Raw genomic sequence first — 12,886 nt, forward strand, 5'->3', positions numbered from 1 at the left:
CAACCAGTGGGATGGGGGAGACAATCAGGGGGAAAAAAAAGTAGAACTCTTGGGTTGAGATAAGAACAGTTTAATAGGACAGAAAGGAATAAAATAAAAATAATGATGATGATGATAATAATAGAATTGGTACATAGAAAGCAATTGATGAACAATGCAATTGCTCACCACTCCTGACTGATGCCCAGTTAGTTCTCAAGCAGCAATCTGCACTCCCAGGCCAACTCCCCCCAGTTTATATACTAGGCATGACATCACATGATATGGAATATCCCTTTGGCCAGTTTGGGTCAGCTGTCCTGGCTGTGTCCCCTCCCAACTGCTTGTGCCCCTCCAGCCTGCTTGCTGGCTGGGCATCAGAAGCTGAAAAATCCTTGACTTGGTATAAACACTACTTAGCAACAACTGAAAACATAAGCATGTTATCAACATTCTTCTCATACTAAATCCAAAACATAGCACTCTACCAGCTACTAGAAAGAAAATTAACTCTATCCCAGCCGAAACCAAGACACCAGGCCATTTAAAATTATAAGTGATTCTGAACATTCTTCACTAGACACCTCATTTCCAGCTCACCTGATGCTTGACTTCTACACTTAATATTAAAGACAGTGCAACTGCTCCCCTCTGAGCCTATTTTGATATAAATTCATTTTTTGTTTCAGTGCTACAGGAACAGCAAGATTTTCATTAAGTTAGCAAAGGACCTGACTACCTCTTTGAAAGTATATTTAAATTGCCTAGATCAGTAACAGCATAATCAGCAAAGTACTATTTATCTCCTTTATTCTACCATCAACACTAAGATCATGCTGCTGTTTGAGTCCTCTAAGCTCACAGAAATCTCATTTACTCAAATTCAAGTCTATTTGTGAAAAGGCAATGAAACACAAGAATAGAAAGCTCACCTGAAGACACCATTTATGATCATAATCATTGTTTCATTTATTGTTTTTTTGAAATCAGTCCTCTAGCCTGGTGAGCCACAGTCACATAAGCTTTGATCTTCTCCCCACACTACTAAGCTAATCAGGTTTCTCTGGATTTGATTGTTTCGCCAGCATGCAACACATCCTTTCAGAACCATCATTTTGACAAACACAACTGTACCTTTCTTCAATCTAGTGTCATCTTCTTGTTTTTCGTCTTTAGTTGGTGTGTCTCTACTATTTCCACTGCCTGATGGACTAACAGCTGCTAGAAAACTGACAGCAGACATGAGGGCCTCTGTATGCAGTAGAAGGGTCAATGACGAAAAAGCTACCTGTTGAAAACATGAGACCCCATATGACAAAAAAATAACTTAAGATTTGGACCAAGGTACAAAAGCACCCAATGGAATATAACAATTTCTTAGAAAAGCTGCATGCATTACCAGCAACAGATCACAAAGAAAAAAAAGCTTTCTGTAAAGCAGAAAAGTGGTAAGCTTAGAAAATAAGAAAACCTAACAACAACCCAACAGCTGTAACTGTTAACCTATAACCTCCTCAGTACAACAGCAAAGTGATACAAAATTTAGAAGCATTGAGTGAAAAACTCATTGTGGAAAACTGCATTACATAAGTGGAAAACTTAATTAGATGGCTAAGGGAGATACACCTGGAGTAAGTTAGTAACCTAGGTAACCTAAAGCAGGATTCAGTCTTCTCAAGCAATATGCTCTGTCAAACACAGACTCACTCTTGAATGCTCCTGCAATAACACAGTACTACACAACCAGATAAGTAGCAGGTGGCTGCCAGGTAGGTACTTAGTATAAAGGTATTTCTCAACAAATCCACTAAGGGAGTCCAAAAGAAGAGCAAGTCCTTGCCGTGTAGTTTAGTAAAAGTTATCCGCCTGAATGGGCTTGAAATTGGAAAAAGAGCCCAAATGCAATTCTTCCAGACACAGAAGTCCCATTGAAGAGCTGCAAGCAAAACACCTTATGATGTATATAAAGTTGAATTCTCTTAACATCAGCACTGTCCCATAGCATGAAGTCAGTCAACTCAGTAAGTATATCCATGTCAGTAGCACTCAAGTAGTAGAACTGTCATCCCCTGCTGCAGCTTCAGGAACCTTTTCTTAGCAAAAAGATTCCAGCATTAACTAGAGTTCCCTGATGATATCTATAGATACTGTAAAACTATTAGGTGGCAAGGGAAATATTTCAGTCTTCACACCAAAAAATGGCAGGCAAGATAATGCCAAGTTATAAAGGAAGGGAAGTACCTAATCACAGAAAACTGACAGCCCTTCGTAGTTATGGTGGGTTGACCCTGGCTGGACACCAGGTGCCCACCAAAGCCATTCTATCACTTCCCCCTCCTCAGCTAGACAGGGGAGAGAAAATATAACAAAGAGTTTGTGGGTCAAGATAAGGACAGGAGACATCACTCACCAATTACCACCACGGGCAAACCAGACTCAGCTCGGGGAAAATTAACTCAATTTATTACCAATCAACCAGAGTAGGGTAATGAGAAATAAAACCAAAACTCAAAACACCTTCCCTCCACCCCTCCTTTCTTCCTGGGCACAACTTCACTCCCGGATTCTCTACCTATCCCCCCCAGCGGTGCAGGGGGACAGGGAATGGGGTTTACAGTCAGTTCATCACATGTTATTTCTGTCGCTTCATCCTCCTCAAGGGCAGGACTCCTCACACTCTTCCCCTGCTCCAGTGTGGGGTCCCTCCCATGGCAGACAGTCCTCCACAAACTTCTCCAACATGGGTCCTTCCCACGGGCTACAGTTCTTCACAAACGGCTCCAGCATGGGTCCCTTCCATGGCATGCAGTCCTTCAGGAGCACACTGCTCCAGCATGGGTCCCCCACAGGGTCACGAGTCCTGCCACAAAACCTGCTCCATGGGCTCCTCTCTCTACAGCTCCTCAGGTCCTGCCAGGAATCTGCTCCAGCACGGGCTTCCCACAGGGTCACGGCCTCCTTCGGGCACCCACCTGCCGCGGTGTGGTGTCCTCCCCGGGCTGCAGATGGATATCTGCTCCACCATGGACCTCCATGGGCTGCAGGGGGACAACCTGCCTCACCATGGTCTTCCCCACAGGCTGCAGGGGAATCTCTGCTCTGGCACCTGGAGCATCCCCTCCCCCTCCTTCTTCACTGACCTTGGTGTCTGCAGGGTTGTTTCTCTTACATGTTCTCACTCCTCTCTCCGGCGGCTGTTTCCGTCTGTCCTAACTTTTTTCCTTCTTAAATATGTTATCACAGAGGTGCTACCACTATCGCTGATGGGCTCGGCCTCGGCCGGCGGTGGGTCCATCTTAGAGCTGGCTGGTATTGGCTCTGTCAGACACAGGGGAAGCTTCCAGCAGCTTCTCACTGAAGTCACCCCTGTAACCTCCCCCCCCACCACACCGCTACCAAAACCTTGCCACACAAAGCCAATACAGTGCCACAGGTCCTGCCCAAGTTGGATGGTACTGAAGGACAACACAGCCTTGAGGAACAGCTGCTTTCATTCTTTGCATTGCTATCAGCTGGATCTCTTCATCAGCTATAAAAGAAACCTAAGGAGACAGCTTCTCAAGCCTAAACAGCCTTTGTGAATGCCTCTGTAATTATCTTTGCATTGGCTCAATGGAAACCATATTTGTTAGCCTGCAGAACACACTGCAACATGTACACCCATTCTCCAGCTTCACTGGAAAGAAGTCTTTGGCTGGTATGCTTTAAGAGAATAGACTCCAGAATAGGGGCTTTTAAAAGAAAACTAGGCAAACATGACCTTGCATTTGGATTCCCTGCTGTTCGCGGCCATCACTTAGAAATGGCACTTTTAGAGTTACATAGCATCATGGCACCTTAGGTGCAGCTGAAAAGGAAAGATCATTTATTTAATTTAGTTTCTTTATTTAAGTTGACCCACTGACGGATGCAGTGGGATGGGGAGAAATAAAAGAAGGCATTGGCTCTGTCAGACATAGGGGAAGCTTCTAGCAGCTTCTCACTGAAGCCACCCCTGTAACCCGCCCCCGCTACCAAAACCTTGCCATGCAAACCCAATACAGTAGTTTATTTCCAGAATTCCTCAAGACACTGTTTTTCCTTAGATTGAAATCTCTGACTCAAAAATATACCATTAGTACAACCTAACTTAAGAAGTTAGGTACTTGCTGTCTAAAACCATCTTCCTATATTGCAGTCATTTTTAAGAGATCAAGTTCTTATTCTAGAGTCTATGACAAAAATGACAGAGAGGAAAATGCAGTATCACAAGAAGCTCCCAAGTCATATTTCAGGGTGAAGAATTGGAACACGCTCCTCTCTGCTCTCCCCCCCCCCGCAAAAAAAACCAAAATCACTCATAAATGGATTTAGACTTCTTATTAAATTTAGCCAGAGTGCTGATTATGTAGTGCTCACAATACAGATAATTTGACAGGAAAAGGAAAGAATTCTAGACCCCACTACATTTTGCCATACCAGACATTTGAACTTCATGATCTCATACGCATGAGAAGATGCATTCTTTTATTATTTTGAATTTTATCCACATGAGCTAGCTAGACAGTTTTTCATCACAGTTAAGAAAAAAGACTAACATACTGCTCTTATATTAAGTTGTATAAAAACTTTCAAGTACTTTTTAACTCTTTAAATATCCATGCTGCAAGGTCAGGGAGGGGGGAAGCTTGGGCAGAGGAGCAGAACAGGAAAGCCGAAAAAACCCTTATTGATTCCTCCCTTCTAACGAAGCAAACCAAAAGAAAATAAGCAATAAAATCTGCAAGTACTCACTTGAATCATCTGTTCAGCGTTGTCAAAAATTGTCTGAAAGTGTGGCCCATTTCTGTCAGCCTTAAAATAATGATTTGCATGAAGGTTAATATTAATTCCAACCAGTCACTGTGCTCTTCAGAAGACGCAAAACAACCCACTAGCTCTGAGCAGTAGGTTTAAGACTTTGTAATATATAAAAGTGCTTTAAAATAAATTTTAAAAGCTTTATGTATACCTTGATATATTCCACCTTCAGAAGGTCTAAGCCAGGTTTATCTGAGGAACTAATTAGATGAATGGGTGCTTTTTTACCTGTAACATATGAAATGCACAAAAATTAGGGTAATTTCTGTTCTTTCAGAGACCCAAAGAATTTTTGCCTTGAAGATAGGGATTAATTTTCAATACCATTTGTTAAAATACATTGCACCACCAAGTATGAATCACTGGTATCTCTTTGTTAAGTCCAAAATTACAAGTTTGTACCCCTTAACCATCCAAAGATTGAGCATTAAGCTATTTATTTATCTAATTAGCATTACGGTGGGAGTCCAGAGCTTATCAACTGTACCAATGGGACAAGCACTCCCAAGGGACAGTTGCATACTAAATATCGTAACAGGAAAACTAGAACATTTGGATTTCAGTGAGCACAAGAGACAGGAGAGCCACAGTTTCAGACTAACTGATTATATATATGTACACACTACTATACTTCTCTTCCATTGCTTATTACCTCCAATTTCATAGTAATCCAAGCTTATTTTCTTTAAGTAAGATACAGCTGCTAAATTATAGGTTCTGACAGTAGCTTCTGTCCCAAGATGCATTACATCAAATACAAGTACTGTTTCCTCAGTTTTCTTTTGCCTGGTGAGTTCTACTAAAACCTGGATGAGCAAGAAATAGACAGTTATACCATCTTTTCACATTTAGTATTCTCACCATTCAAACCAACAATGAAAAAAAAGCGCAAAACTAACACCTGGCCTGCTTTACTGGAAGTATTGTTTTTATTACAGAGTTAAAGTGTAAAAATAGAAAAAAAAAGTGATTGTTTGATGGTGAGAGATATAAATGTAGAAATATTTTGGCATTTGCTCTTAGCAAGTGACATGCCTGGGTATTTACTTTGTTCTTCCAGTGCAAATTTCTCACCTCTCACCCGCAAATTATAACTTGGTACTATTATTTTCTACCAAAAATATTCCAAAAAGGGAGGGGTTTGTTCATTTTTTTTTTAATACTTATACACAAATGAAGTATGTATATGTTTTATTTATATACCTACCATATATTAAAAAAACTCATATGCATACCATATATAAATAACTCATACATAGAAATACATATGTATACATGTATATTTTTTGGTTTGGTGGCTATGTTTTTGCATCCACTAAATCTGGCGATCACTGGTAATAGAATATTGGATTTATTTTTTTTTAAATATTCTTTATGTAGAAGGTAAAAATAGAATTGAAGACACATACCTCTTTAATTTCAAACTTCAACAGAAGATCTGTCAGTTCCTCTTTAGCAGGCTCCTTATTTCTTATTTCTTCTCCTTTAATTAGTGACCTGTCAATTGGTTCAGAACTTTCCTCAAAATCAAAATATTCTTCTTCAGAGTCTAGAGAAGAGAAGTGAATTCCTCCTTAATAAACTTCCAGACACAGGGGTAAATATCCCAACCTCTCTTTCCCATTCCAAGGAAATTTTAAACTGTATGAGCAGTTTAAACCTAATCTGACAAAGTATACTTTTTATATCTATACTGCTTTCTTACCCAGTGGATAAAAAGTGAAGAAAATTAAAGCCCTATTAAGGAAAGCACTAGAGTTTAGCTGTACCATTAGACATTCAAGAACACATATAAGGAAAACCAGTTATAAAGTAAGCTCCAGGAAACAAGTTTCCCATGTTCCACTACAGGAAAGTTCTTCTCCAGAACAGTCATGGAAGTAAACGCTCAAGTCCACAGTGCCAATACAGTAATTTGCCATTTGTTATTCTAGTTCTTCATTTTCAGGAAAATGAGAGCTTTGCTAATGCAAAACACTCAGGACAATACAGATGATGTTTGTAACAGTCTATTTTTGCCACATGTTGGCTGCTTAATGCAAGTGTACACAACCTTTAGAAATATTACCTTTTTTATGTGCCCACCCCAAAGTATGTGTCCTGAAGTGGTAGCAGCAACAGATTAGTATTTGGCTAAACCTGGTTTTGGATTTAAGTCAATTCTGAAATAACAGGTTCCTCAATATTCTCTACTAAAAAGATGTCTCATGACATCTGAATAATTAAATTGGTTTGCTAATGACATCCTAATACGCTTGTTATTAATAGCTCACATTTGAAGAGGCTGCTTATGCATAATATTAATTAATCCCAAAAAACTTTTTCTTGCTTTTTTAAAAAAGCAAGTTTATTATTCTGAGGCAACATCAGCATCTTAATCGAATCTTCTTATGAACTTGAAGTTAGAGATGATCAATCATACTCCTGTCTACTGTCCTTATAACATGTTTTAAGATCAATAGCAGCCTGAAAACATCAGCTACTCCATAAGTTATGGCCTTCTGCTTTTAAAAAGTTTTATCTGTAGCTTCTTACCTGACACTATTTCTGCTAACAACTGGGGTGTATTAAGTAACCCTTTACTAACAACAGGAATTGTGGGAATAGCCGGTACCTAGAGGGAGGGGAAAAAAAAAAAAAAAATCATTATTTTAAAGTCTGTATAACTTGGTATGTTCAGTCATATTTTCCACTGATTATGCATGTTTGACCTTGCCTCCCCCATATTGCTTAGAAAGGTCAGTTTTGCCAATACTTATATTGAAACCAGCAGGACAATGACAAAGGCCAAGATACCCTCGCTTGAATAAGCCCAGCATGTTCTGATGGTAAGTCATAATGGAGACACTTTGCCTGACTCAACTTGGCAACAGATCTCTTACTTCAAGTAAAACAGACCACAGACTTTAGCAGAAACTTACATTTACAATGATCACTTTAGTGATGTCATTTTTTTAAATTCAGTTTTCTTAGTTATCATCAGTTTACCTTTGTGCTTGGAATTGACACAGATGACTTCTGAGGCAACGGAATGCTATCAATCAGATCAAAAATCGCCTTGATTTTCTGGTCAGAGACTCTGACATGCACCAAAGGAAGTTCTCCTGACACTTTAAACCTTTAAAAAAAAAAATTATTTAACTCCAAGACAAAAAAGTACATACCAATTCTTGATTTAAGTCTTAACAATATCTATACTCTTATATAAAGATCACATCACAGTAAAGCTAGTGATCCTGCATTAAAAACAGGCCTTGGACTCAGTTTAAACAGTATAGTTAGTAACCAGTAAAGGTGACCAGGGAACTACTAGCCAAAGAATGTTTTGTAAAAAGTAGTAAGCTACTTTTATTTCTTAAGTTAATACCTTCAGATTTTAAAGTGTAACTGAACCTTTGGGGAAAATACAGGGTTTTTTTCTGTAAGTACACAGTAGTTAAAAAGAAGTCCTTTCAACATGAATATATTACTTTGCCATCCTGGTATCTCTTTCCACCATCGATTTTGCCAAGTGTACATGAATATCCATAGGCTGTAATATGTGCAGAGTTGATGGGTGTTGAAAACGAGCCTTCTTCCAGTCTTCACCTGCAAATGTTCAGTAAATCTAAATGAGAAAACATTACTTGCTAATTGCTTTAATTAAGGTATCATTAAAGTAATCAAATAACATCACTAGGAAAGGACAAAGAACCCATTCACAAAATAGAGAAACCTAGAATAATTTGGGTAAAGTATTTTAAAAGCTTTTGAATCCACTTTCAATATTTCTTAACACTACACTGCCTTAGCAGCCGTAAGTCCAATTCTACACTAAAAGATGTACCTGCACATAGAACCCCACAAAAAAATAGATACATGGATAGATAAATGTAACAGTAACCCAGCATTCTGTTCACTGCACAAACTTAAGTCCAAATGAAGTATTAAGGCCAATTTTAGCTGTATTTTCCTGCATATGATAGAAAACATAACAGTTCTGTGCATTTATGTTGCTTGCTGGCATCACAGTAAAGAGATGATACACAAGTCCGAACAAAAAGCAAGCAGCTGTTTGAAGAGAAACTAAAATTTTTTCACAGTTTCATACAGACTTGTATTATAATCTATCTCTTAGTTAACTACTTGTTTTGGTTCGCCTTTATTCTTTAGAAAACTTATTTATTTATTACAGGTAGGTAGCCTTCAGTCTTTTGAGTAAACGGCAACTATGTTGTTTTGTTACCTGTTCTTCCAAAAAGAAGTTGCACATTTTTTATTTCCACATCAAACTTGTCATAAGCTTTATCCATAATCTCCTCTAAAGACGAAAAGCTAGAAGCTTGACTACTGCCTTGATTTATGCTGTTCAGCTGAACACATAAAAGACAAGATAAAATTAAGTCTAAAACTTACATACATGTGCTATTAATTCTAGTGAAGATGAAAAAGATGATTCATAGGAGTTTATGACTGACATTTGGGCTCTTACAGAGAAGCAATCTTAATTCATTTCACACTTATAAAGAATAAGTAAGGGTTTTTTGTTGCTACTTCTATCAATCCATTTAATTCAAGTTATGCAAAATAGAATTTTTTTTATTAGTTTACAAGTTTACTGCTGGAGTACAACTAAAATATTTAATCAGTCAGCTAAAATCAAGTTAAATTATTGTAATCTTTCAATTTTATAGGAACAAGGGAATCAAATTTCAAACTCTAAGAGAAAAATTATATTCTCTTTTTTTAATAAAAGGCTATCATTTTACAAAAAAAGGAACAAAAGTTCATGTGTTCTGCTGAAAAGTGAAAGATACTAAGTGATAAGCTATTACAATCACATTTACAAAATGAAAATGTTTCCTGGGGAGATTAACTAGTACAAGTATGTCAAAGACAACTTAACAGCTCTGAACATAGATCAAATTGCTGATCCAAACTTATTTGGTAAGAAATATAATAAGTTAAAACGCATTCATACAGATTATCATCTTTGCCTTCTGAAAACAAGATAGTTTCAGATGACAGCTATGTTAAGAGAAAAGAATATTTTCTTCCTCTAAGCATATAAGAGAGATCATTTATATACCTGAAATGTACCAAAGTCCAAAATCAGCAAATCTGATTTTTCATGGTAGAATCCCGTCTGCGGAACCACAAGGTAGGAAGGTTTCAGATTAATCTTCAAATCAAGGACTTTCCGCATTTCAATAATATGAACTAATCCTTAAATAAAAAGGAAGGGACATTTAAAACTGAAATGCTATTCACAAGTGAAACATTTGTGCCAGTCAACATAAAAAGAGATGCTATTGATCTGAAAGATAACACATCTTGAGTAAAGACTTACTTTTGTAACATTCTACTGATTTCTCACTAAAATTAATGCTCCTTCCCACAAAACATCCACTAATCCTCCAAGTCACAAACTCAAAGAAAAAACACCAATCATACTCTTTGGCCAGCAATCAAAACACGAGCAAAGTGTTTAGAAAATCATATTGAAACATTTTAAGACATTCAAGGGTTCACCTCAGGTGAGATTTGTTATTATCTTACCTGTAGCAGTTCTTTCCTTGATTTCTTCCAGCTTCACTAATGTGGCTGATGTTAATCTTTCAAGATCCATTCCCTTACTTGTCTGAAAGAATTCTACCATTGCATTTATTGTTCTCTTTTCAAAAAAAAAAAGACAGACAAGAATTATCAATATACACAGAAGTCACTCAGTGAAAACTCAAAAATAGATCTTGACAGAGTAAAGAGAATAACGGCAGAGAAAGGAGAATCAGAAAAAGAAGTAAGAGTTTTGGTTACTACTCACTGCATCGTATTTTACTTCCACAGGCTGTGATTCAATAGTAAGACTCTGGTCAGCAGTACTATCCTCTGGGTTAACATTAAACTCTATCTTAAGTAAAGACGACTTGCTGTCCCCTATGGAAGCCACAAGAGATGGTACAACGTTTTCTTGTCTCAGGCCTGTAACGTACCAGTTTTCAAGCTTTGCTTCAACCCTGAAGAAGGTGAATAGTTAAACATACTGAATTAGAATACAGAACACAGTTCCATCTAGGAAAGATCAGCAAGATGAGAAAGCCTTTGATAAAGCCAAACATGACTAACTTCACAGGACAAACATACCACATGGTTAAGAAATTGTTACATTATTAAACTGGAAAAATAAATAGGAGGCAAGTCGTTCACAGCAACACAAGGCTGATATTTTCTTTTTACCTTCTGTTATCTGCAAGGTGGACTGAATATAGTTTTCAGCTCACGTTTATTAAGAGAATCAGTTGTAAGAGAAAAGAAAGGGAAAATATTTATGCTACAGATGAAAAAGAGTAGGAATGTTAACTATTACATATTGATTTCAAAATCAGTTACAGACTTGTTTTCAAATGGGTATTCTTTACTGACAGCTTCCCTGACAATAGTGTTAAGCATAGTAAGTAGACAAATGCCTTTTAAAGAAAGCCATGTGAACACCACCAAACCACAAAAACGCCATTCGCCCTTAGAAGTACCTATTAGATATGAAATTTATTTTGGGGTCCTGGGTCTCTACTATTGGAATCCCTGATTTTGGGAGGCAACACAGTTTGGGCATAATCAGTGTCACAAGCCTGGCTCCATTGAGATAACCTAACTACATTTTCCAGAAACTTAAAAATCAACAAAAGTATGAGACTTGCCAACAAAATTATATGGCATGCATTTATGTAAAATATTCTCAAAGCTCTTTTTATTTTTGTGCAGCATTCAGGCTGCACCTTTAATATTCTCCAAAACAGTTTTTAGCAAAAATATTTCAAGAGTAAGCAGCTGAGCTGGTGATCTTACGCATAAAGAACTGCAAATGAAAGCATGAAAAGTGCATAGACTCATTTTCCAGACACTGAAAATCTTATTCATTGACAGCATAATCCAATAATTTGTGTTCAGTATTTCTGGTGTGTCCTCTCTTAAAACACAGGAAGGAGTCCGTTTCCTACATGCTGGTTAATCTGCTACCCACAACACATAGACGTAGTTTTTCATTAATGTAGGAAGTAAGCAACACATTCAGGCTGGAGAGTGTCAGCCAGACCATTTCACACTGCTTAGGTATCACTTCCCAAAAGCAATATCTAGCACTTCAACATTTGGATTCAAAAAAGAGCTTATTATTGTTTATAAAGACTAAAAAATAGCATTCCTTTCTTCATTCCATTCTATGTTATTCACCAAATTACGTGACTGTAACTTTTGAGAGCGCAACTGCAGAATGCCCATAAATTTAAAAGTCACTATACAACATAATGCACTACCCAAGAAAGATTTTAAAAGTCAGGGAGCAGGGGGAAGATGTTTCTACAAAAAAAAATACCAATCCAATTACTTAATGGCTTGTGCTCCTGGGCGCTGTGATATTTTGGTACTCAGATCAATTATCTGTACTTTAAGAGTTTCTGCCACGTTCTTGTCTTCTTTAATTGTAAGAGAAGTGCTTAACAGCTTCAGTGTCACAACATGGGCAACATACTAGCAAGAAGGACAGAGAAAATCGAAATTAGTCATCTTGATATGAATTACTTTTTAAAACTCCTAATTTCAACAAACCTAACGAAATGCAGTATTTAAAGCTATTCCAGTTGACTAAGGTAAGAAACATATCTCTATGTAGGAAGTGAAGTACAGAGTCTTTTACTTTCTTTCAACACTTATCAGTTATTTAACATAAAACAGTTTATTTCAACAAATGCAGAGTAGATACAGTCTGTATCTCTTTTCAGGATTCAGGAAAGTTTGTTTTTTTTAAACTGTGAAAGCAAGCGTAGCTAAACTATACTCAATAGAGAGCTAGCAAGATAAACAAACAAAATCTTCATAATCCTATTAAATAACTACATTTTAGAAGACATTGCATATATGCATTTTTTGTTTTTGATGCTGAATGTCATGTCTCAACCTTGTCAAGAAAGGGTTTTGGCTTCCTGATACATGTACCATTTTATGACTGTGTCAATCAGCAACTGAAGAAGAATCAAATAATATTTCCTATCTGAATTTGAAGCCTGCACCTTTCTTCAGGGTACTGAGAGAG

At 37.4% G+C, this 12,886-nt stretch overlaps 1 protein-coding gene across 7 annotated transcripts in view; it reads right to left on the reverse strand.

Moving 5' to 3' along the window:
- The window catches only part of VPS13C (vacuolar protein sorting 13 homolog C), a 106,619-nt gene that overhangs the window by 64,710 nt on the left and 29,023 nt on the right, over nt 1-12,886 (reverse strand). For all 7 annotated transcript variants that reach the window (XM_075045478.1, XM_075045475.1, XM_075045476.1 and 4 more), the window contains 13 exons: nt 12,182-12,324; nt 10,622-10,814; nt 10,357-10,471; nt 9,887-10,023; nt 9,044-9,170; nt 8,289-8,406; nt 7,807-7,936; nt 7,354-7,432; nt 6,228-6,367; nt 5,471-5,624; nt 4,970-5,046; nt 4,753-4,812; nt 1,114-1,267 (listed from right to left, as the gene is read on the reverse strand). In XM_075045478.1, the coding sequence (XP_074901579.1) occupies nt 1,114-1,267; nt 4,753-4,812; nt 4,970-5,046; nt 5,471-5,624; nt 6,228-6,367; nt 7,354-7,432; nt 7,807-7,936; nt 8,289-8,406; nt 9,044-9,170; nt 9,887-10,023; nt 10,357-10,471; nt 10,622-10,814; nt 12,182-12,324 (1,627 nt within the window). The remainder of the gene's footprint in view (nt 1-1,113; nt 1,268-4,752; nt 4,813-4,969; nt 5,047-5,470; nt 5,625-6,227; nt 6,368-7,353; nt 7,433-7,806; nt 7,937-8,288; nt 8,407-9,043; nt 9,171-9,886; nt 10,024-10,356; nt 10,472-10,621; nt 10,815-12,181; nt 12,325-12,886) is intronic.

The sequence above is a fragment of the Buteo buteo genome, chromosome 13 (genome assembly GCF_964188355.1).
Source record: "Buteo buteo chromosome 13, bButBut1.hap1.1, whole genome shotgun sequence".
NCBI lineage: Eukaryota > Metazoa > Chordata > Aves > Accipitriformes > Accipitridae > Buteo > Buteo buteo.